We start from the raw sequence: 27,106 nt of genomic DNA, 5'->3' as shown, positions 1-27,106 counted from the left end.
ATAGTACTTTTACATATATTTTATCTCTGATGTTTACATCAACTTGGATTTTTTATGTAGATAAGTATAGTAAGGTTAGATAATGAGTTTAATATCTACTTATCTTTTATATCATTAAATTCTATTTGTTGTCTTGTTGCATTTCACTAGGACTCGCAGTGAAAACACACTCTTGTTTGGTTGATGGTGCTAAAATATGAAGTCTAATTTAAAAAAATTTTAAGTTACCTTTTACCAGGTTAAGGACATTCTTTAACTATTAATTTATTAAAATTTGCCTACCTAGGCATCTAACTTTGAATGATTATTTATTTATTTATTTATTTATTTATTGCCTCAGTTGTTATCTCTGGGCCTTGGTGCCAGCACTATGAATCCACTGCTCCTGGTGGCCATTTTTTCTATTTTATTGGATAGGACAGAGAGAAACTGAGAGAAGAGGGGGAGAAAGAAAGGGAGAGAGACACCTGCAGACCTCCTTCTCCACTTGTGAAGCCTTCCCCCTGCAGGTGGGAATAATTTAACTTCTTTAATGGCTATCAATTTATTTTTTCCTAATTCTAAGTTAAGTTTGGAAGGTAGCTATGCTCACCACTATGCCACCAATGAAACTGTTCTAATTTTGATAGTATACAGTTTTTTAAGAAAATGGTCTGCTGTACCTAAATTATACAGAAGTATTAACATAAATATTCTCCTCTGATGCACCTGGTTAAGTGAAAATTACCATGCGTAAAGACCCAGGTTCAAGCCCCCAGTCCCCACCTGCAGGGGAAAAACTCCACAAGAAATGAAGCAGGGCTGCAGGTGCCTCTCTCTCTCTCTGTCTCTGCCTCCTTTCCTCTAAATTTCTCTCTGTCCTGTCAAATTAAATAAGTAAAGTTAAAAGAGATTTAAAGGGAGGGATATTTGGATGTAGTAACAGGTGTAGGTGTGATCTGGAAAGAAAGAAAAGGCAGGACTATAGAAAAAATGGGCAAAAATATAAGTAGATAAGATAGATCGACAGACCATTGTAGAAATAATACTCAACCGCAGGGGAGATAGCATACTGGTTTATGCAAACAGACTCTCATGCCTGAGGCTCTGAGGTCATGCAAACAGACTCTCATGCCTGAGGCTCTGAGGTCACAGGTTCAATCCCCTGTTCCACCATAAGCCAGAGCTGAGCAGTGCTCTGGTTAAGACAAACAGCCAGTCTATTCACAAAGAGGACTTTAATATGTTACATGCACAAATTATTCACACACAACAAAAGAAGAATTAATAGTTAACTTGTCCCTATCTGTGACCTTGGGAGAATCACTGCAGTTTCCAATGGAGGGAATGGGGACACAGAACTCTAGTGCTGGGAACAGTGTGTTATCTGTTATCTCAGAATTTTAAAATAAATATTAATAAATCAATTTAATTAAAATTTAATTGACTTGATTAATTAAAATAAATATTAAGTAGTAAAATAATAAATACCTATATAAAAATAATGACAGAGAGAAAGGAAAAGACACTACAACACCAGAGCTTTCCGTGTACTTTGGCTCTCCCAGGTGCTATTGGGACTTGAACCTGGGTCAGACATGTGGCAAGGAGTGAAGTAAATCCTACTCAGTGAGCAACCTCTACATCTGGCTGTTTTTATTAACATTTAACTAATCCCACCACATACTAAAATTTAGGCTGTAGACATGTTTTGATTCTTTCATCTTTAAAATTCTTCCATCCTATATATTCTTCTATTTCAGATTTATACAAATTCACACAGTGGCAAGTATTTCCTGAGCAAAATATTGCTGGGGATCCATTCTTGATCCTTATCCACGCCTTTATTTCCTAGGGAAAAAATAGACTTTAGTTCTGACTCATAAATATCTGTAAATGAGGATTACAGTGGATTACAGTAAAAATCACCTCGAACAATTAAAGTTGCATCAATATTCACTACTGAAACTTGACTGTATTTGTGTGTGTGTGTGTGTGTGTGAGAGAGAGAGAGATCTTTTTCAAAGTTTGATATTATCATGACAACTCTAATAAGAACCAGGAAAAATTACTAGAATCACATTCTGACCTTATTAGAATATAGAAATTCAGGATCATTTCATTAGGTGTAGGACTCTATTAACTTTGTTCTGCATTTCCATATTCTTTTTGGTTTTTCATGTGTCTTATTTAATTACATATCAAGGATTCAAACCATGATCAGACCGGGTGGCAGTATTCCATGTAACTTGTGTACTGGCAGGGATTTCTAGTTTTATATAATTGTTCTGGCAGCTTGCAAATTTAATTTGGGGGTTACAATTTTAGGTTGTAAGAGAACATATTTCCAAAAATCTTAGCTTTGGGTTGAAAAAAATTCAATACTTGGAATTCCTATTGTAAAAAGTATTATTTGGTAAACACAATTATAATTAGTTATTTTGGAAGTAACAGAATCAGAGTGTTGTGAAGACTACAGCAATGCTATGGAAAGATAACCTTGCTGGCACATATAATTAGTCCATCACGCAAGAGAATCACACTCCTCAAAGCAGATTTAGTGTTCCAGAGATGTGGCCCGAGGCAGTAAGAACTAAAGAAAAACAAACCAAATGGTCTCTGCCTTCATCACTTTCACAGAAAAAATGGGAACAGACTAGTGTTTTTCAAGAGAAACTAATTCTCTCTTTATTTAATAGTCATAAAAAAAAAAAAGGAGGATGGAAACCTTCCAAAGTGGGCTACATTTATACTCATTTTTAAATCAATGTAAAAATGATGAGACTTAAATCTATGATTTGCCAAGTCTCTCCTAAAATTAAAATTATGATTCTTACCTATAAAAACAGTTATAAATATCTTTCTGTTGCTATAGCTCTCTCTCTCTGTGAAGAGAACACATCCTAATTCATGTTTCATCCTACAAGGATTCTTTTTGGCGTACACTATTTTTCCTGTCCCTTTATGTAATCTTTTTTTAAAATTTTTTTTAATATTTATTTTATTTATTTATTCCCTTTTGTTGCCCTTGTTGTTTTATTGTTGTAGTTATTATTGTTGTTGTCGTTGTTGGATAGGACAGAGAGAAATGGAGAGAGGAGAGGAAGACAGAGAGGAGGAGAGAAAGATAGACACCTGCAGACCTGCTTCACCGCCTGTGAAGCGACTCCCCTGCAGGTGGGGAGCCGGGGTTCGAACCGGGATCCTTATGCCGGTCCTTGTGCTTTGCGCCACCTGCGCTTAACCCTCTGCGCTACAGCCCGACTCCCCCTTTATGTAATCTTACCTGCTCCAACAGTCCAGATAGTATTTCCTTTAAGCAGCCAATATCTAGTTTCACTAAATATTTTCTCATTACTCTCTTATTACTATGATTCCCCCACCTCTGCAATCTTAAATGTTTTTAAATGAATTTTAAGCTTTCTTATTCATAAATTATTTTTAATATTTATTCTTAGAATATTTAAAAAAATTATAGTGTATTTGTTATTTATTAATAGTGACAGAGAGACATCAAAAGGGAAAGAGGAGAGAGAGGGAGAGAGGGAGAGGGAGAGGAAGAGACACTTACAACAATGCTTTGCTACTCTTGAAGCTTCCCCATATAGGTGGGGACCAGGGGCTTGTACCCAGGTTCTTGCACATTGTAACACTGTAGCATGTGCTATTAATCAGGTCATCACTACCTGGACCCTATTCTTAGAATCTTGAAGCTATTTCCCCTAGGAATATATCTCACTTTTTATTCTTTTTTTTTTTAATTTTTATATTTATTTATTCCCTTTTGTTGCCCTTGTTGTTTTATTGTTGTAGTTATTATTGTTGTTATTGATGTCGTTGTTGAATAGGACAGACAGAAGTTGAGAGAGGAGGGGAAGACAGAGGGGGAGAGAAAGATACACACCTGCCGACCTGCTTCACCGCTTGTGAAGCGACTCCCCTGCAGGTGCGGAGCCATGGGCTCGAACCAGGGTCCTTATGCCGGTCCCTGCACCTCGTGCCACGTGGGCTTAACCCACGGCGCTACTGCCCGGCTCCCTCACTTTTTATTCTTAGTAAGCATTCTTTTGCTTCAGTTATGAAAATAAAAATTTTCCTAGACATGGATTTAATCAATTATCAGTTTGTTTCAAGTATTATACATACATACACATTAAAAAAATGGGCCTTATTATCATGTTTTAACTCATTATGGTAGAGGACTCTAAGGAGACCAAGGTTAGGGTCTAAATTTCCAAATAAATGTGTGAGTTATGTTTATTTACCTCATGACCAAGGGCCACACCCTTGATTCTAATAGCTTATTTTGATATATGTACTTTTTTTTTGTACATAAACACCATTCCCACCACCAAAAGACTGTGTCCCATCCCACCCCCTCACCCCCACCGACCCGGAGTGTCCACCCTCCCGCTCACCACAGGGTTTTCACTTTGGTGCCCTACTCTCCATTTAATCAGATCCTGTTTTAGTTTCCCTTTCTGTTCTTTGATATATGTACTTTTTATTACAAAGTAGAGAATATAAGAATAGGGATGGCTTAACCAAATCCATTTTCACTATAAGAAAAAAATCTAAAGGGGGCTGGGCAGTGGCACACCCAGTTAAGCGCATATAACACTAAGCACAAGGATCCTGGCTCAATAGCCTTCGCTCCTCACCTGAAGCTTGTCAAGTGGTGAAGCTGGTCTGCAGGTGTCTCTCTTTCTCTCTTCATCTCTATCTCCCTTTCCCTCTCAATTTCTCTCTGTCCTATCCATAAAATGAAAAAAAATATCCACTGGGAGTGGTGGATAGTAGTGCCAGCATCAAGCCCCAGCGATAACTCTGGAAGCAAAACAAGACAAAAACAAAACAGAAAGGAAGAAAGGAAGAAAGAGAAAATATCTAAGTGCATGTCTAATTGCTAGGGCATATAGGGAATAAAATTTCTACTCTGAATGTGGTATTGATAACTGTAATTATTACATTCTTAGAAAACTGGGAGTTGGGCGGTAATGCAGTGGGTTAAGCGCAGGTGGTGCAAAGCACAAGGACCAGCATAATGATCCCGGTTCAAGCTCCTGGCTCCACACCAGCAGGGGGGTTGCTTCACAGGTTGTGAGGCAGGTCTGCAGGTGTCTATCTTTCTCTCCCTCTCTCTGCCTTCCCCTCCTCTCTCCATTTCTCTATCCTATAAAACAACAATGACATCAGTAACAACAACAATACAACAATAAAACAAGGACAACAAAGGGAATAAATAAATATTTAAACAATTAAAAAAACTCATTTTAAAACTTTCTTCACTTGGAAACTTACATTTTGAAAGTAAATATGATGTAACGGTACAGAAAGGAATCCAAATTACCTTACAGTAATGATCTCCCCTGGATTTGCCCTTATTAACCAGCTACAGTTACTTCTGGCAGGATATTCGGAAGGCCAGTCTGGGCTTGTGATGGTACCACTTGGTGCTCGAATCTGTTCTGGAGTCTCTCCACAAGCTGGAAGATAGCCAATGCAATCTTAGCTAATTATTATACTTTACAGTGACACATTAAATAAAACAGAGTTTATTTAAAAAAACACTTCAGATACCAAATCATATACAATAAAATATGGTATTATCAACCTCAGTAAGCTCTTATTAGTCTAATGAGGTATTTTATTTTCTTCCCTTTTAGTCAAACTTATCTCACCCTAGATAAATACACATTTTGAGAAGAGATGAAGGTTTCTGGAAGCATCTATAAACACTGTAAGTAGATGCTGGGCTGTTAAGAAATTAGTGGATGACTGAATGAAGGCAGGAAAGAATTACTGCCCAGTAGCTCATTTTTAGTCTATTAATACTCCCAAAAGACATTACAGGGTTATGATTTCTAAATTATTTAGAAAATGAAAAATTCTAAATAGAGATTAAAGTATAATTATGTGACTAGCTATCTGAAAATCACAGAAGAAATAGAGAATTCAAATCACTACCAATATTTTCCCAGATTATTCCTCTTCCATCACAGTAAACATTCACAGTAAAGTAGTATTGTATCTATCCAGAACTTAGCTAATAATCTGACAGCTGTTTTTCCCCTCCAATTAAAAACATTTACTCGTCTAAAAAAAATGTGACAAAGGAGCCAGGCGGTACTGCACTGGTTAAGTGTTCACACTACAGTATGCTAGGACCCAGGTTCAAGTTCCTGGCCCCCACCTGCCGGGAGAAAACTTCAGGAGTGAAGCAGGGTTACAGGTTTCTCTGTCTCTCTCCTGCTCTATCTGCTCCTCTCCTCTCAATCTCTCTCTGAATCTAGCCAATAATAAATAAATAAATAAAAACAATTTTTTAAAATGTGATAAATCCTTGTTTAAAACGCTAAACTCATTTACTTGGGACATTTACTTGGGACAAACTGGATGATCAAGTTTTTTACATGTTATCTTTGAGAAAGAGAGGAAGTAGCCACTTTGACACTGCTCCATTAAACACAGTGCTGGGGATCAAATTCAAGGCCTCATGCATGCCTTGCTCATGCTCTACCCTGGAACAAGATCCCTGGCTCCTGACTCTTTTCAAGTAACAGAAGCAAACTAACAGTGAGTGAGGGACAAGTAGTTACTAGGACTACACAACAGTCGTTAGACACAATGGGGGCACTTGTCAGGACAATAATAATTATGTTTTCAACTGAAAAACCACAAAAGTGGAGAATAAGTACAATGCCGCCTATTTTTCAAAAGGTTAGGGAAAATTCTCATACAACATAGTAATTGTCATACCCAATTGCTGCTGAGTGAGTGAATGAATTACTGCAAGTGTCAGATAATATATAACTTAGATCTTTTTTTTTTTAGTTTCACTATCTAAAAGCCAGGTAAGCCAATCTGTAGAAAGGCAAGTAACTCTCCTAAAATTATAATTAACTTGGAGAAGTAAACTAATTTCTTCCCTTTTTAAATAACAGAGACTACTCTGTTCAATTTGTATTAAAAATGCTGGGAATGGTGAGGGCAGTTATCATACTGGTAATGCAAAAGACTCTCATGCCTGAGGCTCCAAAGTCCCAGGTTCAATCCTTACATAACCGTAAGCCAGATCTGAGCAGTGCTCTGGTTAAAAACAAACAAACAAACAAGAAACCTAAATAAATAAAATATATAGATGCTGAGAAGGTGGTGCACTCGCATAGCACACACATTAGTATGTGTGAAAATCTGGAATGCTAGACCTCAGTCCTCTCTTACTGATGAGAGCTTTTATGAGCCACTAGTGTAGCAGTAATACTACAGGTATCTCTTCTCTTTATCTTTCTCCCCTATTCTTCTCCCTCTTTTTGTTTTTCTCTGTGTTTTAACCTCTATCAGGAGGAAAATATGAGAGGGGTGGTGACACACTTGGTTGAGTGCACATGTTATAAGGTACAAGGACCCAGGTTTAGGCTCCTGGTCCCTAGATTTAAGGAGGAAGCTTCATGACCAGTGAAGTAGTGCTGCAGGTGTCTGTCTCTCTCCTCCTTTATCCTTTCTCTCTCTCTATCTCTCTCGATTTCCTTGTCTCTGTCAAATAAGCAAATTATTTTTTTAAGATAGGGAAGGAAAAAAAAAGGTGCTGGGAGTGGTGAAGCTGTGTAGGTACTCAGCCCCAACAATAACCCTGGTAGTTAAAAAAAAATAGGAAAGAGAGAGGCAGACTGGGAGTATGGACCGACCAGTCAATGCCCATGTTCAGCGGGGAAGCAATTACAGAAGCCAGACCTTCTACCTTCTGCAACCCACAAGACTCTGGGTTCATACTCCTGGAGAGATAGAGAATGGGAAAGGTATCAAGAGAAGGGATGGGAGATGGAGATCCGGTGGTGGGAACTGTGTGGAGTTGTAAGCCTCCTATCCTATGGTTTTGTTAATGTCTCCTTACTTAAATAAAAAAAAAAAAAAAAAAACTAAAAAAAAAAATTATCTAAGATTTACTGTTATGGCACCTCAAAAAACACTAGACACATATTACATATTTTTTAAGTTTTTATTTATACAAAATAAAGTAGCTGTATTGTAAAAGCATCAATCCTAATTTCTAGAGAATAACCTACCTTATTTTAAAACCAGGTTTTTAGAAGTGTACTTTACAGTAAATAAAATGCTTAGGGGGGCCAGTCAATGGTGCACCTGGTTGTTAAGTGTACACATTAAAATGCACAAGGACCTGGATCCAAGCCCCCAGTCCTCACCTGCAGGAGGAAAGCTTTATGAGTGGTGAAGCAGGGCTGCAGGTGTCTCTCTCTTTCCCACTCCTCTCAACTTCTCTGTCTCTATCTAGTAAGTAAGTAAGTAAATAAGTAAATAAAATGTTATGTCTACCCTGGAAATAAGGTACACAGACAAAAAGATCTTGTTTTTGAATATAAATATCTATGGAGCAAAACACAAGGAGATAATGTATCTACAGCCTAGCATATACCTATCACCCATTCACTGTCAAAACTTCCACTGCAGAGTCCAGTGTTGGTGCACATGGTTGAGTACAAATATTATAATACACAAGGACCTGGGTTCGCGCCCCGAGTCCCCACTTGTAGGGGAAAAGCTTTGTGAGTGGTGAAGCAGGGCTGCAGGTGTCTGTCTTTCCCCCTATTACCCTTCCCCTCTTGATTTTGGCTGTCTCTTCCAATAAACAAACAAAGAAAGAAACACCATTAAAAATATACAAAAAAAACTTCCATTGTAGATGAATTTCATTAAGAGTAAAATTTTCCTTAAAATTTTTTTTAGAAAGTATTAATGGGTGATATTTTAGAGTTCACTAACCAAGAAGTGCCAGAGTTCTGCTACCAAGTTTGCTATGATCATAATAATTAATGAAGAAAACACCCTAAGTCATTTTTTTTCTGTCATTATCTCTTGCTAAAACATTCTGTAGTATAATACTGAGGGAATTTTTTAAGTTCATAAAGATATAAATAAACACAAAAATAAATAGGCAAAAGCAATCCTTGAGCCCTCCCTAAAAATGTAGACAACTTTCTTTTTATTAAAAGGTTAATCTATACTACAGAGAATAATATATTATTTTATTTTAACTTATTTATTGATTAGACAAAGAGAGAAATTAAGAGAGGGAAGGGGAAGACAGGGAGGGAAAGAGACAGAGACATCTGCAGCCCTGCTTCACCACTTGTGAAGCTTTCCTTCTGTAGGTGGGGACCAGGGGCTTGAACCTGGGTCCTTACGTATTATAGCATGTGTGTTCAAGCGGGTGTGCTACTATCTAGCATCAGAATAATACAGCTTTGAGTTCAATTATATTTAACCTAGAATTACAGTACTGTATTGGTATATAAGTCAGCTACTAGCTGACTTAACAGTAGTAGGCTATGTCTGAAAAATTAATAAGAAAAACGTATGTGAAAGCAAATAATTATTAGCTTTTAAATAAATCAATAACCTAGTTATAGGAAAAAGGGAGAATTGCATTAGGTTTTATTTTCCCAAAATTTTCCAAGTCCCTGAGAAGCCCATAGGTGGTGCTCTTATACCAAAAACTAACTCAAGAAGTAATGTCCTGGCATGGGTGTTCAAAAGTACTATTGTGAATATTTTTCATATAATTGCCTAAGGTTAAAAGACACCATTCATTTAAAAAAAGGTTATTTTAAAGTTCAGAATTTTCCATTTCAAATTCAATATTTTACAAACAAAATTATAATATCATGTTTCTCTCTCAACTGGCTATGAATATATACTTCTTTTTTTAATATTTATTTCCTTTTGTTGCCTTTGTTTTATTGTTGTAGTTATTACTGTTGTTGTTATTGATGTCGTCGTTGCTGGATAGGACAGAGAAATGGAGAGAGGAGGGGAAGACAGAGGGGGGAGAGAAAGACACCTGCAGACCTGCTTCACTGCCTCTGAAGCGACTCCCCTGCAGGTGGGGAGCCGCGGGCTCCAACCAGGATCCTTACACCCGTCCTTGCGCTTTGCACCACCTGCGCTTAACTGGTTGTGCTACTGCCCGACTCCCGAATATATACTTCTTAATTACTTTTGCATATTCGCAGCATGACTAGACTTCATATTCAGGCAGTAAGTTATTAATCAACACATTTTTGTATGTACATATTAAAAATGTAGGTAAAAAGTGAAGCACCAGGTTAAGTGCACATAGTGAGAAGCACGAGGACCTGTGAAAGTATCCTGGCTCTAGCCCCTGACTTCCCACCTGCAGGGGTGAGGGCACTTCACAAGCAATGAAGCAGATCTTCAGATGTCTATCTTTCTCCCCCTTGTTATCTCCCCTTCTCCTTTCAACTTCTCTCTGTCTTATCCAATAAAATGGAAAAAATGACCTACAGGAGCAATGGATTTGTAGTGCTGTCACTGAGCCCAAGAGATAACCCTGGAGGAAAAAATATTGTAGATAAACATACCCTAGCACAACTGTAGCTTATTCCTTTCTATATCTGAAAAAATAAATCCAAACACCAAAGAGTAAGGCTGACACCAGAAACTTACTAGAAAATTTCTATCCTGGGTTGGAAACATACATAGCTCAGTGGTATAAAACAGCACTTACATCCATGGTGCTCCAAATTAATCCCCAAGAATGCAAATGTCAGAGTAGAGTAGTGCTTTCCTTGCCTTCTCTCATAAAATAATAAATCATTTAAAAAGAAAACAGCATGTAAAAATCTTTCCTTTTAGGTTAAGAGTTTGCCTATTTATAGACTTGAAATCAGAAAGAGATGAGGTATGTCATCTATTGGTTTTGCCATAAAGTAAACCCATCTTTTAGGGTCTTGGCTTCCTCATGTGCTAAAATAAAGTACTGCTATTTGAATATCTGTGAGGTCTACTTCAGTCCTAAATCATGTTCCTAACCCAAATCATCATGGTATCTTTCTACTGTACTTCTGAAAATTCATCAGGATGCACTGATAAATACTTATTTTCATACTTTAGCTTAAAATTTTTTTTAATATTTACTTATTTTCCCTTTTGTTGCCCTTTTTGTTGTTGTTGTTATTGATGTTGTACTTGTTAGGACAGAGAGAAATGGAGAGAGGAAGGGAAGGCATAAAGTGGCAGAGAAAGATAGACACCTGCAGACCTGCTTCCCTACTTGTGAAGGGACTCCCCTGCAGGTGGGGAGCCTGAGGCTCCAACTGGGATCCTTATGATGGTCCTTGTGCTTTGTGCCACATGTGCTTAACCTACTGCGCTACCGCTGGACTGCCATTGAACTTTCTAATTACCCAACTAAAATCAGATTTAAAATTCTTATCTTAAATCTACAAAAAAAAACAACAAAAAAACACCTGGCTAGCAGGCATGGGATATCACTGACACTTAATTAAATAGCTCAGTCCTCATTATTTAAGACCTTTCTGGGGGGTGGGGGTGGGGGTGGAGTCAAGATGGCTGCATGAATACTACACTTAGGCTGATTCTTCTCAAACAAACAAACAAACCAAAAAACACTAGAACTTCCTTCCTTCCTCAGCCAGATCCTGCTATGGTTCATGGTTCATTTCTAATGTCCTTGAAATTCTACTCTTTTAACTCTCTATGGATTTTTTCATTCACTTCTACTATTTTAACTATGACCCATGACTCTTGGGTTTATAATATTTATCCCAGTGAGTCTACATTGTTAAATGATCACTGGATAGTTCAACCTCAAATTCAACATTATAAGAACTGCAGAGGTTTTCCAAGACCTCTTTGTTCTAATTTTGCATCTTTGTTATTTTAGGCATCATTTGGCTACTGGAATAATCATTATACCTAACTGAAACTACACGGAAATGTACTTGGTGAATGCCAGATACCTAAAGAATTTTCAACCACAGGAAATGAGTTGAGTGGCCAGCTAGAAATTTCAGAGTTGGAAATTGAGGAAGCCCTAGTGCTACACTACCTAGACTGTTGGCCTGTTTTATTTACTACACATCTCCCCCTATCTTCCAAGAGGTTTCCTCTGAATCCAGTATTTTTCTATTATTCAGTGTCCTCCAATGATTTCTAACTGCCAACTCATAATATTTTTAGTTCAAGCACTATTAACTGTGATTTCATTTTTTATAGTTTATTCTATTTATACTAGTGATATTCATTTTACATTATAGCACTTACACAAAAGATTTATGGTGACATGTTGCTGCAACCAATTTCATAAACTTATACCTCCCATCTTTCTCTGTCCTTCCTCTACCTCCCTTCCTTCCTCCCTCTCTCTTTCTTTTCTTCCTTCCTTTCTTTCTTCCTTTCTCTCTCTCTCTCTCTCTCTCTGTCTCTCTCTTTCTTTCTTATCTTCATTTATTGGGTAGAGACAGCCAGATAGGTAGGGTGAGATAGAGAGGGAGAGAGAAAGAAAGACACCTGCAGCCCTGAACCTGGGTCCTTGTGCATGGTAACATGCCACCACCCAGCCCTCTCCTTCCTTTATTTCTAAACGGGGGTTAAAACATATCCTAAAATGGGGGTTGGGCGGTAGCGTAGTGGGTTAAGCGCACATTGGCGGCTTAAAGCACAAGAACTGGTGCAGGGATCACCCGAACCCCCACCTGCAGGAAGGTCGCTTCTGTCTTCCTCTCCTCTTTTAATTTCTCTCTGTCCTATCCAACAACAGCAATAATAATAATAATGACAACGATAAACAACAAGGGCAACAAAAGGGAAAAAATAGCCTCCAGGAGTAGTGGATTCGTTGTGCAGGTACTGAGCCCCAGCAATAACCCTGGAGACAGAAAAAAATAAAATAAAATAATAAATAAACCATGTCCTGAAACAAAGTGTGCCAGGGCCTAAAACTATTATTTCAGTAAACAACTTAGCACCTTGCATGGATTAAGATAATCTTTCAGTAAGTAATATGCTCTACTAACACTATACTGTTAGTAGTAATGCTTGGAGTGCTCTACTGAGATGCCTACTAACATTGTCCTCAGGCTGGGTGGGAAAGACTGTAGAAAACTATCAAAAAGCCTACAGCAGGGTCTTCTGTTACTGTGATTATTACACTGGCTTAAAGAACTATATAAGCTTTCACAAATGTCAGAGAAAGAGCAAGAGAGAGTGAGAGTGTGTGTGGGGGGAGAAGTAAGGACATTTCTGAGTGTTATATAAAAACACCTTAATTGATGAGGCACATCTCTTAAGTTATATTTCCAGGTCTAATTATATTGATTTCTAGTAGAACCAAAAGTCTTTAAGAAAAAATGTAAACTCCAGAATCTATGACAACATAGACTGATTCTAGGTGCAAATTATCTAATTTGCTGATACCTGGTTAGGCTCTACTTAAAAAGTTACACCGTTGTACACAGTCTACACCAGTTCTACTTTTCTCTTAAACCTTGTGAATTTAATTTGTTGTTGTTGCTCTTTTCCAGAACATGGGACTTTCCCATGATCTTATGCCAGAAATGAGTAATTTCTATCTTGCTCATGTGGTATCCTTTAACATGTCTTTTTACAGTATCAATATTTTGTATTTGAAATGTAAAAATCTATCAAATATTTATTTTACTTTGATCAGTAATTTTATTTTATTTTAATTAAAGTGAGACAAAGAAAGAGTCAGAGAGAGACCAGAGCACTGCTCAGCTCTGACTTACTATCACACTGGGAATTCAACCTAAGACCACTGGACTTCAGCCATGAGAATCTGGTATGTGACCACTGTGCTCAATTCCCAGACCAGCATTTTTCGATATAAACAAACATTCAGTATTTTGGATGATGATGACACATATTTATTTATACTCCCCAATCATCAGGGTTATTGCTGGCCCTTGGTGCCTACATGAGGAATTCACCATTCTATCCTATGGTCAATTTTCCTTTTTTCTAATTTTAAAAAAAATGTATTTTGATAGGACAGAGAGAAATTGAGAGGGGAGAGGGTGATAGAAAAAGACAGAGAAAGAAAGACAACTTCATCATTCATGAAGCCTCCCCTCCCCAAGTAGAGGCATGGGGCTTAAACTCAGGTCCTTCCACATGGTGATGTGTCTTCTCAGCTGGCTGTGCCACAGCCTAGGACCTATATATCTATACTTTTGATATATCCCACATAAATCTAGAATTCAGTAACCTCAGATTTGTTTAAAGTCCTAAATGATAAACTTTCAACATGGGTAGCATCTTCTTCACAAGGTCATGATGTGATTAGGTTATCTAGTTAGCTCCAAAATGCCTATCTAATTTGTAATGAATTTACGATACAGAATATTTAAAGTAGAAAAATAAAAACTAACAGCATTATTATAATTTCAGAGGTTAAGTTACATTAAGAGGCAAAGCTGAATATACACAGTTTAAAAAATTATTGGGTTGTTTGAAAAGTCAAAAGGCATTTTTTTCATAGAAAAACAAAAAATGTATGTCACAACTTTTCTGACAACCCAGTATCATTTATGTTTGTCAGTTAAATAAAGCATGAATAGGTTCTCTCACCTCTCCAGAGCCCTGTCCCACTAGACTGGTGGATGGACCCACCTGCCAACACCCATGTCCAGCAGAGAAACATTACAAATGCCACAACCCCCACTTTTTGCACCCCAAAAGGAAATATAGTCCAGACTCCCAGTGGGGGAGAAATGATGGAAGGAAGATGACCAGAGGGCTCTGAACTTCAACATAATCAGGACCCAGAGAGGGAAGAGAAAAAAGGGGAAACATTTGGATGTGGTAATTGGTGTATGCGGGACTTGAAAGGAAAAGATGGGACCATAGGGGGGAAAAGAAACGGGGTGGGGGGGATATATAAAAATATAGACAGAGAGTTGTAGAAATAATAGTTAACTCATATCTGCAACCTTAAGAGAACTGATGTAACTTCCAATGTAGGGAATGTATATACAGAACTCTGGTGGTGGGAATGGTGCAGAGTGCAGAGTTGTCGCCGTTTATTTTGTAAGTTTTGTAAATCACTATTAAATCACTAATAATAACAAAAAGAATGAATAGTTCTTAGTATGCTTTTAATTTCCACATTTAAAATACAAATATCTCAACAGTTTAAGAAAACAGCAAAAAATACTCAAGGCATTTTTATACTTAGAGAAAGGAGCATATAACCATGTTTTTAAAACTAGATTCATATACCATACCTATGAGCTCTAAAGCAACCATGTAAAAACAAACAAGGACATGTTCAAGCAACCTCTGTTTTAGAGGATGTGTAGGAGAATTTTTTTAAAAAAAATTTTATTTATTTTCCCTTTTGTTGCCCTTGCTTTTTTATTATTGTTACTGTAGTTATTGTTGTCCTCATTGTTGAATAGAACAGAGAGAAATGGAGAGAGGAGGGGAAGACAGAGAGGGGGAGAAAAAGACAGACACCTGCAGACCCTCTTCACCACCTGTGAAGTGACTCCCCTGCAGGTGGGGAGTTGGGGGCTAGAACAGGGATCCTTATGCTGGTCCTTGCACTTTGTGCCACATGCACTTAACCCGCTGCGCCAACGCCTGACTCACAGGAGAGCATTAAAACTGCTCTTCAGTGGTTTTAAAGACTAAAAAGATAAAAAAAAAAAAAAAGGCAGGCAAAGGAAGTTATGATTAGAACTGAATTACTTGTAAAAGTAAAGGAATAGTATGTTTCCTAGATGAGCAGCTAGATCACTTTCAAAATTCACAAGGGTTGTATGACCAAAAGTAGCTAAGATGAAAATTTCAGTGAAATCTTTGTGGTTTTTGTTTTAATAAATTATGAAACTGACTAATCATGAAAGAGATATGATTTTGGGGCCATATGGATGACAATAAGAGTTTTTCTGTAAAATTAACAATGATTCATATAGTACATGGAAAAATATTGTATGCATGCAAAAAACAAAAGGCCCTAAGATGTGAGAAAAATTTCAAATGTGCAGCATAAAAACCAGTTACCTACTAGATTACTGTCAATTTAGGAGAAAGATAGCTCTTTGTAAACTTAAAGGGAGTATGGTACAAATGATGAGATTTCTCAAGAAAAGTTTAAGTGAACAGTTCATAATTTTAAGGCTGTGAATGCAATCAAAATAAGATGTGTCTTAGATGCCAAGTGAGGTTTTAGATGGTAGGGCTAACGGTAACATTCTACGTGATAGGTATTCCTTTTCTATTTTATTTCTTACTATTGCTGTCTCTTTTTAGCAGATGAGAATGTAATCAATCTATAGATACAAAAGCACTTTTCTGGTGGTCTAGGAGGTGACACAGTGGATAAAGCACTAGACTCTCAAGCATGAGGTCTTGAGTTCAATCCCTGCAGTATATGTACCACAGTGATGTCTGGTTCTTTCTCTCTTCCTATCTTTTTCTCTCTCCCTATCCTTCTCATGAATAAATAAATACAATGTGAAAGAAAGAAAGAAAGAAAGGAACAAAGAAAGAAAGAAAGAAAGAAAGAAAGAAAGAAAGAAAGAAAGAAAGAAAGAAAGACTCAAAAAATAGAACACTTTTGGGAATAGAACTTATTCATTCATTTTTTTTTACCAGATCTCTGCATAACCACTAAACTATCTACCCCTGCTCTTTCATTCTTTAAATGATATAACAGAAATTAGATTTCATATTTCTCTTCTCTACCCAAAGAACAAATATTTTCTAAGATCAGTTGTCAGGAAAAACAAACCAAAAAGGTTTCATTGCTCCATGGAATGAAGTGTTTTCTCAACACATACTTTCTTCCTCTCTCTCTCTCTCTCTCTCTCTCTCTCTCCTTATCTCTCACTCTCTCTCTCTTTCATGGGATGGACTGTGCTGATTCAGAAACCCCTATGTTAAAGTCCTAACCCTTAAAGCTTGAGAATGTGACTTGGAGAGGAGGTAATTAACACTGAATGAGGCCACATTGGTTGGCCTCAAATCAGTATGACTGGTGTCTTTATAAGAGATTAGGACACAGGTACACACAGAGTGAAAATCATGTGAAGATACAGAATATCTGACTGACATCCATAAGCTAAACAGCGAGGTCTCAGAAGAAATCTAACCTACCAATACCTTAAAATTTAATATTTAGACTGCAGAATTGTGAGAAAATAAACCTGTTTTGTTTTAAGTCATATGGTATTTTTTTTTTTTTGTAGCAATTCTGGCAAACTAATACACAATTCTAAATATAGTAATGAAAAACACATATAGGAGACAAAATTAAAGAAAATAAACAAGGGGTGGGGGTAGATAGCATAATGGTTATGCAAAGAGACTTTCATGCCTGAGGCTAAGAAGTCCCAGGTTCAACTGTGGCACTACCATAAGTCAGAGCTGATCAGTGCTCTGATAAGAAAGGAAAAGGAAAAGGAGGAAGAGGAGGAAGAGGAGGAGGAGGGGGAGGAGGGGGAGGGGAGGGGAAGGGGAAGGGGGAGGAGGAGGAGGAGGAGAAAAAAAAAGGAAAGGAAAGGAAAGGGAAAAGAAAGTAAGCCAAATTAAAATATACAAAATGAATTTACATATTAAAATGTAAACTTAAACTTGAATTTTTGTTCAAACAGGAATTGACTTCAAATTTCAAGCAAACAGAAAAATTTAAGTAGAATCTAATCTTAAGAGCTGAAACAAGACTCAGAATGTGAACAGTGATCTGGTCAAATTTCTGTAAGTTCTCACATTCCATTTAAATTCATATAACTCAGTAAGCCAACATTCTGCAAGGAGCAAATACATATTACAAGCATACATGGTTAAAAAAGTGCATTCAATAAAAATCAATGAGAACAAAAACAATAACAAATCAGGAAAGCTCAGTGATATATATACATTTTTAAGATAATGGGAGAGTGAGAGAAAAAGAGAGGGAAAAGATGGAGGGAAGAAGAAGAGGAGCAGGAAGATGCAAAGAGAGCATGAGTGAAAGAGACCACATACTGAAACTTCCTTCAATGTAGTTGGGGCTAGGTTCAAACCTGGGTTGTGGACATGGCAAAACAGCTCACTATCCGACAGAGCTATTTCAAGGGCCCCATTGATAGTGCTTTTGGATTTCATTTGCAACTAATCTTTCAGAAACCAGTACTTGTTAACATCTAGTTCAGTATTAAAGGAAAAATATTCACAACTATTTAAAAGGATTATTGAAATACTGCTTTCCAGTTACATGTCAGTGTAAGGCTGGATTGTCTTACTATATACCAAACAAAGCATATTAAAAAAGATATAGACAGAGATGTGAGAATTCAGTTACCTTTTTTTTAAAAAAAAAAAAAACTGATCTTTTCCATCTTTGAAAAAGTAGAAAACAATGTCATTTTATACTCTGACTGCTTAAGAATAATTGCTAATAAGGCAATTACTTTTCTGAATATAAATTCAGATATAAAAGAGGAAATTTTGAGCTTTGATTCATGAGAAAAAAAGATAATATCAGATGATAAGAATAAATAAATTGATAAATACATAAATGCAATTCTCTTTAACCCTACAAAACCTATCAAAAACACAGAGAAATAAGAATATAGTATTGCAAACTATTTCAGTCTACAAAATGCATAGTTTTTTCTCTTCTAGGAAATTTAACTGATGGAGAAGAAAATGTAACAAAGCAATTATCAAAGTATTAAGAGTTTTAGGCTCTTAAGTAACTACTTTATAAAAGCCTTCCGTGAAGGTTGGGGAGACAGTTCATTGGTAGAACACAGGATTGAAAACCTGAGACACCCCCCCCCCCCAACCCACAGCAGAGTACTCTGGCATTGAGCAGTACTCTGGTCTATCTCTTTCACAATTCCTCTCTTTCTCTTCTTTCAATTCTCTTGGAAAAACACATGCACACACGCACAAATCTTTGCAGGAAGAAAAACTTCTGTAAGTATAAATAATGTCATTTTACCTCTGTGAGTTCCTGAATTCTATGCTGTTGTGTTACTTTTTTTTTTTTAATTTAATTTAATTTTTTTTTATTTAAGAAAGGATTATTTTGTTGTGTTACTTTTTAACAGCATATTTATGTATAATAGGACTCTAATCTTACAAAATAATCAAGTAAAATACTTAAATCCAAGGCTTTAATACTATGTGCGACAGTCATTCAAAATCACATTTTAGTAAACTTCATTTCTTTGCCTGGTAAGAAAATATTAATTCAACTGAGGCTAACTTTTTTCTTGGCTCAATGTTTGTATGAAAAAAATAATTATGCAGTCCATTTGGAAAAGTATAATCAACCCTTTGGCATGCTAGTATCAATTTTATCTTATGAGACTTTCCCCATGTTCCAGTTACTTCATTCCTTATTACATGCTGCAAAAAGCAGTAATAATTTTTAAGGCCAATATCACTTCGTAAGATACCAGGTGGCTTTCAATATTTACCATATAAGTCATGCATGAAATTTAAACATGACAAAAAAAAATGACTTACCAGTTGACTCTCCTGAAATATGCACATTTTCAGAATGTTCTGCAAGAGTACCATTTCCTAAAATTAAACATAATGAATAAACTAATTTTCAAGATAAAAATATCTATATTTTTTTCCCAAAATTTTCTCTTTAAAGGAAAAACAGCTACATGGGAGCTACTAACAATATTTAGAAACAAGTCTCTTAATAGTAATCTTCAAAACGATACTACTAAACTCAAGACTGTAACAGTTGTTGTGAAATCACCAGGAAGAATTTTCTACCGAGTTGATTGTCAAAAGAGAACTCAGTACTATCATTAGAAAAAGAGAGGATCATACACTTTTAAGATTCTCATCAAAAGTAGTAAAGATAGTATCTAATTCCCAGTAATCTGAATAATGTCTTCAGTCACTTGATTTTAAAAACAATTTAATGAAAAGTTATTTACTTCTGCCTGTTTTTTTTTCTCTTTCTTTCCAAATCTTTCATTTTTATTTCTCAAGTCTTTTCTCTCTGCTCTTTAGGTCAGTTTGACATTGCAATCAGCAAAGGGATCCCGTGAAGGAATAGAGAATTCTTCCCTTGGAGTACAGAGTTCTCTTTTAGTTAAACTGAAGAAGAAAAGAAGGCAAAGGCAGACACTTCTTGGGGTGATCAGCTGAGAAAGTAAGTAGCTAATATTTCAGTTAACACAGATAGCATCCCATATTGCTTTACTTCTAAGGAAACAGATGCTGTGTTTATTAAGCTTGCTTGTATCTGCATTCTTCCAAAGAGCTGATTAATGAATGAGGCATGATGATTAAATGACAAGTACTTGATACAAAACCTAGCACAGAGAACTGAACAGGTACTCATTTTTTAAAACTATCTAAAATTATTATGATTAAAAAATAAAATAACAGTGAGAAACACTTTAGTTAAACCAATAGGTATATCCTTCACAATAAAAATATTACATTTCCTTCTATTAAGAATGCTGGTAGAAGTGAGGATATAGGTATATAAGCCATAGTGAGGACGCACATAAATCTGATTAGTTATTTAAGTACTGTATATGAACAGTCGGGCAGCCCCCCTGCTTCATCCCCCATTGCTGACACTATGGTCTATTTACATAATTATTGTTTTGCCTGAAAGATCCCCATACCACCTTATCCCCTCAGGGTATTGCTAATTCTTGCCATTTAAAACCTTCCCAAAGTTGCTAAGGTGGCTTCCACCTTCCAGCATACCTTCGGCCTCTCTCCACCCCTTTTCCTAGCCATTTCCATTTCCGACTTGCCACTTCTGGGTTTTATCCCATAAAACCCACTTCTGTTCCTGGTTTTGCCCTCTTTTCTCTCTCCTGAGTCCCGACCTGGAGAAGGGCTGGTGTGCAGAGCAGGAGGCGGCCATTGTGGTTTGGCACCATGTGGCTTAACCCGCTGTGCTCACACCCGACTCTGGGGCTCCTGCATCAATAAAGAATTGTACTACCACGCCGCCACGAGTTCCTGGATCCTCTCTCCCGCCCGCAAAGCTAGCCCTGCATAACACCACACAAGCCACTATTTTTCTGAGTTCTGTTAAAACACAGAATTGAAAATACTAAAAAAAAAAAAAAGAGAAAAAAAAACCCTCTACCTCTTTCTGCAAGACATACATCTTCAAAAAGCACATGAGTATAAGAAATGGATTCTGTAAAACAACTAATAGTATTTATTAAAGCACACACATACTGCCTATCTTTGCTACTTACAAGCAGACCATCAGTGCTGATATCATAAGAAACTTACAGAAATGCAGCCTTTTACTCACAATGGCCAATGAGTAGAAGCAGCCTAGATGTTCATCATCAGATGGCTAGCTAATGAAGTTATTATGGGATATACAGTCCATGGAATACTACTCTGTAGTCAAAAAAGGATGATATTGTGTCCTTTGGGACAAAATGGATGGAGGATGCTTAGTGAAATAAGAGATGAAAGAAAACTATAAGATGGTTTCACTCATATGTAGAATCTAGAAATCTGATGCACATGAACTTGCCAAAAAGAAAATAAAACAAAAATTCAAACAAAACAGAAGCAAGCAAACTGGTATGACTTATAAGAACTCTGGTGGTTATCTTTGGAAGGGTGGAAGTGTGGGGATAGAGAACTGTGGTGGTGGGTGTGGTGAGGAACTATACATTGTAATCTTAAAATCTTGTAACAAACTATTGATAACAAATTTTAAAATGCAGCCTTAAGCCTTACCCTGGATTTTAATCAGTATCTACTTTTTAATAAGATCTACATCCCAATTCTGAGAAGCACTGGCTAAAATCAACTTCTGTGTTAGATGCAACTACAAATTACAACTTATAGTAGCAGTCAAATTATCCTCAGGAGAGTTTTAATACTAGATATATCTTATACAGCACCCCCCCAACCTGCAATTCACTAGAAAATGTTAAAAATAGGTAGAAAGAAAACAGTATTTACAACTGGATTCTGGACCATACTGGCAGAATCCTAATACCATTACCACCCCTGTCCCATTCCTGCTAACCTACTATCCAATTTAGGGTCAAGTTACATGACTTATGTCTTACTTTCATCTCTTTCTCTCTCTCTCTCTTTTTAAATTTTTTATTATCTTTATTTATTTATTGGATAGAGACAGTCAGAAATCGTGAGGGAAGGGGTGAAAGAGGGAGAGAGGGAGAGAGAAAGACACCTGCAGGTCTGCTTCACCATTCACAAAGCTTTCCCTCTACAGGTGGGGATCGGGGGCTTGAACCTGGGTCCTTGTGCACTGTAACATGTGCACTCAACCAGGTGTGCCACCACCATACCCCTTTTCATCTCTAAAACAGAGCTAATAGCACATACTTAATAGGGGTCAGTGCAATTCTAAATAACAAAATATGGAATTTAATCTCTACTAGCATGCAAATGAAATTAAACAGTTGTATAATAAAATACTCAAAAGCTATTCCATATGTACTGCACTGGAAATATAAACACATTAAGTTAAATGTGTTTCAGAATAACATCAGAGCATGATTTAATTTTATTTTTCTAATATTCATTTATTTATGTATTCCCTTTTGTTGCCCTTGTTTTATTGTTGTAGTTCTTATTGTTGTTGTTACTGATGTCATCCTTGTTAGATAGGACAGACAGAAATGGAGAGAGGAGGGGAAGACAGAGATGGGGAGAGAAAGACAGACACCTGCAGACCTGCTTCACCATTTGTGAAGTGACTCCCCTGCTGTTGTATGCTTCACTGTTGTTTATTTTTGGAGGCTCCAGCTGGCCGGGCTAGCTTCACGGGCGGGTAACAGAGACAACCAGAGACACACGGCTAGGCAGGGAAGCTGTATTTCTTTATTCAAGAACAACAATTCATAAACTAACCCAAACTAATCACCAAACAGAACTCTCCTGCCTCCTTCCCCCACTGTGGCGCCAAGAACTCTCGAACTCTGTCACTCTGGAACTCTGTCGGGGTTCCTTCCTGGGGTGCGGACAAGCGGGCCCGCCAAACTAGCAGGACTAAACCACAATCAACTAGAGATGGGGGGGAAGGGGACCAAACCACTATGAAGAATACCAACATATTCCCCCTTTTCTTTTTAACTAAATGACTACAGTATCAGGGGTGTGGGGAGAACAGAAACCTATATTGTACAAGCATTTTCAAAAAAGAAACTGGCACAAACCTGGAGAAACATGTAAGCAAGTAACAAGAACCAGTGTGTTGCTAAGGGAGGGCCTGAGGGGGCTATTTTTTTTGCCTCTGTGGGCAAAACTTTATCAGCTTAAAAAAAACATTTCTTGCCTCTGGGGGGCGTACTTGCCTCGACAGGCATTTGCATGGGGGTGGGGAACGGCCTAGAGTCCCAAAGGCAGCTGGCTGCAATTTACTTACTATGAAACAAAACTTGTCATTAGCATAATCATAGCGCAATCTAATGTTTCTAATAGAGAAGGAATTTGAGACCTTTACATATCAACAACGTCTTTTTAACCTTTTGTTACACCCATTTAAGATGGAGACACACCCTTGGTGTGCACAGGAAAGAAAACCTCAGGCATGAGAATAATCAGCATAGCCATTGTGTAATCTACCATTTCTAATAGAGAAAGTAATCGAGAGTTTTACATATCAACAAGTCTATTTAACCTTTTGTTACACCCACTTAAGATGGAGACACACCTTAGGTGAGTGCAGGTTTTGTTTAGACCAACTTAGTTAAAATATATTGATTGTTAACTAATTTTTACCTCAGACTTTAAATGTAAGTTAATTTTATCTTTATGAGAATTATGTTGAAAACCTTTTTTATTTAACTTTGCCAAGAATTTAGCCTTAAAGTTACATTTTTAACTTAAAGTTATTGTATACCAAACTTTAAACATATACATAAACATGGTCATTAATACACAATGAGAGAAACTTTTGTTACGAAGACATGTCATTTTAAACATGAATTTAGATCTGTACTGTCTTAGTTGTTGGGGGGGGTCAGCATCCGGAGGTGGCCTCCTGCGCAGCTCCACTTCTAGGAATTGCAGGTTGTGATCTCTGCACAAATCTCTGCGTACTCCAGCTTGTCTGCCTTCAGACCGGAGCTGGAGATCTCGGCCAGGGGGCCCAGTTTCAGCAGAGGGCCTGCGGTCTCCGGGGGGGGGGGGCCTATATCTGTCTAGACTTCATAGCACGAGGGCAGGCGGGCCAGCCGTGCAGAAGGCGCAGGCCGAGTTGCCCAGGGGTGGCGGCCAGGATAGGCCACCGCGGCCCTGCCCCATGGCCTTGCCATGTCTGCTGCCCTGCTCGCAGTGGCCGAGCACCATGGAGGGAGCCCGCGCCCAGTGCCCTGCGCCATGCAGTGGAGAGCCGGTTCCTGTGGGCTGGCCTCGGGCTCCTGCGTGTTGGCATCGGGCTCCTGTGTGCTGGTGTCGGCCTCCTGTGGGCTGCAGGGCTGCGGGCGCAGTGCGCGGGGTTGTCCCGGCGCGGCTGGATGGATGGCTGGCTGGCTGCTCCACCAGGTGGAAACGGCAGCTCCGCGCCTCGCCCCCCACCCGCTGGCTCCTCCCGGCGCCACTGGCTGCTGTGAGTGCGCCCGAGCAAGTGGAAACCACAGAGTAGTCTAGAGATAAATGTTTCAGAAACAGCAAAATAGTCTCGTGAAGAAAGAGCAGAGGCCTTTGGAGATCTCTTCACAAGCAGAAGAGAAGGCCATAGTACATAGGTAGCCAAATTGTCTTCACTTATCTGAGAGATGCGCAGGTCAGCCCCACATTGGGCGCCATTTGCTGTTTATTTTCGGAGGCTCCAGCTGGCCGGGCTAGTTTCATGGGTGGGTAACAGAGACGACCAGAGACACACGGCTAGGCAGGGAAGCTGTATTTCTTTATTCAAGAACAACAATTCATAAACTAACCCAAACTAATCACCAAACAGAACTCTCCTGCCTCCTTCCCCCGCTGCGGCGCCAAGAACTCTCGAACTCTGTCACTCTGGAACTCTGTCGGGGTTCCTTCCTGGGGCGGGGACAAGCGGGCCTGCCAAACTAGCAGGACTAAACCACAATCAACTAGATATGGGGGGGAGGGGGACCAAACCACTATGAAGAATACCAACACTTCATATTGGTTTTGGTCTCACCCCCCCACCTCTGGAATTGTGGTATGGCCCCTGCTAGTTTCGGGGGCCCTCTTCTCCCTGCCCCCAGAACCCCGACAGACTTCCAGAGTTCTGGCGGAGCCACCAGAGAAGGATGCAGGACAGATCTGTGTGGTGATTGGTTTGGGTTAGTTTATGAATCGTTGTTCGTGAATAAAGAAATACAGCTTCCCGGCCCAGCCGTGTGTCCTCGAGTCTCTGTCTACCACCGCGAAGCTAGCCCTGCCTGCTGGAGCCCCAAATCTTAAAGACACCCTGCAAATAGGGAGTTGGGGGCTCGAACTAGGATCCTCATGCCGGTCCTTGCTCTTTGTGCCATGTGCGTTTAACCTGCTGCACTACCACCCAACTCCCAGAACATGATTTAATTTTAAATGACATACATGTAGCTTCTGTGCATGTTTACATAAGCATGCTACACATGGATGTATGTGCATTTCTATAACTATAGGAGCATGAAGGTATAAGCAACTGTGGCTAAAACTAGAATGAAAGAGGAAGACTCATTTTGTTTATTTCAGCATGGACTGAATTGATTCTAACATGTATGTATTTATTTAATTTTATTCATATTACAAATAAAAGAAAATTAAAGAGAATGAACAATCAGAAATATAAGTACCATTAAATACGATCCAATGTAATTTCAAGAAAGCATTATTCTTTTAAAAACTGAAGGAAACACCTTAAAACATAAAACTACAAAGTTTCCACATATTTGCTAAGCTTAAAAACAGTTCCATTTAAAATTAAAAAAAAAATAGTAATAAATTTAAGTATGTCTGCAACTTGCCTATTCTTGCTCACATCACAAAAACCCCATGAAAGGTAGCATGTTTGCTTTGTCATATATATGACCCAGGTTCAAGTCTACCTCCCAAGGTACCAGGAGAAGACTGGGTACTATGGTATCTTGCTCTTTATCTGGAAAAAAAAAAAAAAAACAAGGCTCAGAGTTCTAGCATAACAGAAAAAACAATGCTGATACTTATGTATTAATATATAGCAAATAAAGTGTTGGTTTTAGTAATAATAACAAAGGCATATTTTTAACAATTGTCAAAACTAATAAAAGTAGAATTGTAAAGGAACAAAACTTAGAAATTAGTAGTTTTTAAAATTTTTTAAAGATCTTATTTATTTTGAGAAATTGAGAGGGGAGGAGGAGGTAGGGAGGGAAAGAGACAGAGAGACACCTTCAGCCCTGCTTCACCACTCATGAAGCTTTCCCCCTCTGCATATGGGGACCCGGGTCCTTGCACACTATGGTGTGTGTACTTAACCAGATGACCCACCACCTAGCCCCCAAACTTAGAAATCAGTAACCATTTAATATTTTTGGTAAAGAAAATATTTTTCTTTTCTTTTTAAATAATTGTATTGGGAGGGGTTAATGGTTTACAGTATTGTTGACATCTGGGCACAATTTCTTATCTCCCCATGACAGGCATCTGTAAAATACTCTCACCCCTAAGTCTGGTCCTTTTCCACCATCATTCACCAAGACCACACTCTCCCAGCCCTTCTTTCCCAGAGTCCTTTGCTTTGATGCAATACACCAAACCTGGTCCAAGTTTCACTTTGTGTTTTCCCTTTCTCTCCTTGTTTTAGTTCTGCCTATAGGTGAGATCACATGATATTTATCTTTCTTTTTTTTTTTTTTTTGGCTTAGGTGGGCAAGAAAAAAAGAAAAAAACATTTAATTTTTTTAAATTATACTTTAACAAGTTTTAAATAATTTACTAAATTTTAAAAAGCAAAATAGAACAAACTCAGTTAATACTATTTGTAGACTTGAATTTTTCATAGTTTTAACCCCATTTTTTTTTCCTATATCAAATCTCCATACCACTGTTTTTCTCCCTACCTTTACTATTTGTGAAAGATCAAATGGTTCGGATACTTCAAAAAATACATATGGGTGGTGGTGGTGGTGGTGGATAGTATAATGGTGATGCAAATAAGATTCTCATGCCTGAGGCTCCAAAGTCCCAGGTTCAATCCCTGACACCACTATAAAAAAAAAGTCAAATAATATTTATGATCAGGGAAGATGAAATTATCTATGGTAAATATTTTGCTGACTGGAAAGAGTTCCTGAATTTATCAGAAGCTCTGTGATAGCAGGCAAAGACATAGTGAGTCTAAGCCATTCTGGATCCT

The 27,106-nt window shown here is 37.9% G+C and overlaps 1 protein-coding gene across 2 annotated transcripts in view; it reads right to left on the bottom strand.

The window, feature by feature from the left end:
• The window catches only part of LRP12 (LDL receptor related protein 12), a 63,711-nt gene that overhangs the window by 15,212 nt on the left and 21,393 nt on the right, over nucleotides 1–27,106 (bottom strand). Inside the window, exons 2-3 of one of the 2 annotated variants that reach the window (XM_007533673.3) lie at nucleotides 19,303–19,359; nucleotides 5,330–5,465 (exon numbers count right to left, since the gene is read on the bottom strand). In XM_007533673.3, the coding sequence (XP_007533735.1) occupies nucleotides 5,330–5,465; nucleotides 19,303–19,359 (193 nt within the window). The remainder of the gene's footprint in view (nucleotides 1–5,329; nucleotides 5,466–19,302; nucleotides 19,360–27,106) is intronic. The other variant, XM_060195988.1, reaches the window with a different exon arrangement.

Source organism: Erinaceus europaeus, chromosome 1, assembly GCF_950295315.1.
Source record: "Erinaceus europaeus chromosome 1, mEriEur2.1, whole genome shotgun sequence".
Classification (NCBI taxonomy): domain Eukaryota; kingdom Metazoa; phylum Chordata; class Mammalia; order Eulipotyphla; family Erinaceidae; genus Erinaceus; species Erinaceus europaeus.
Note: the sequence above shows the minus strand (reverse complement) of the source record. Positions and strands in the feature narration are given on the sequence as shown.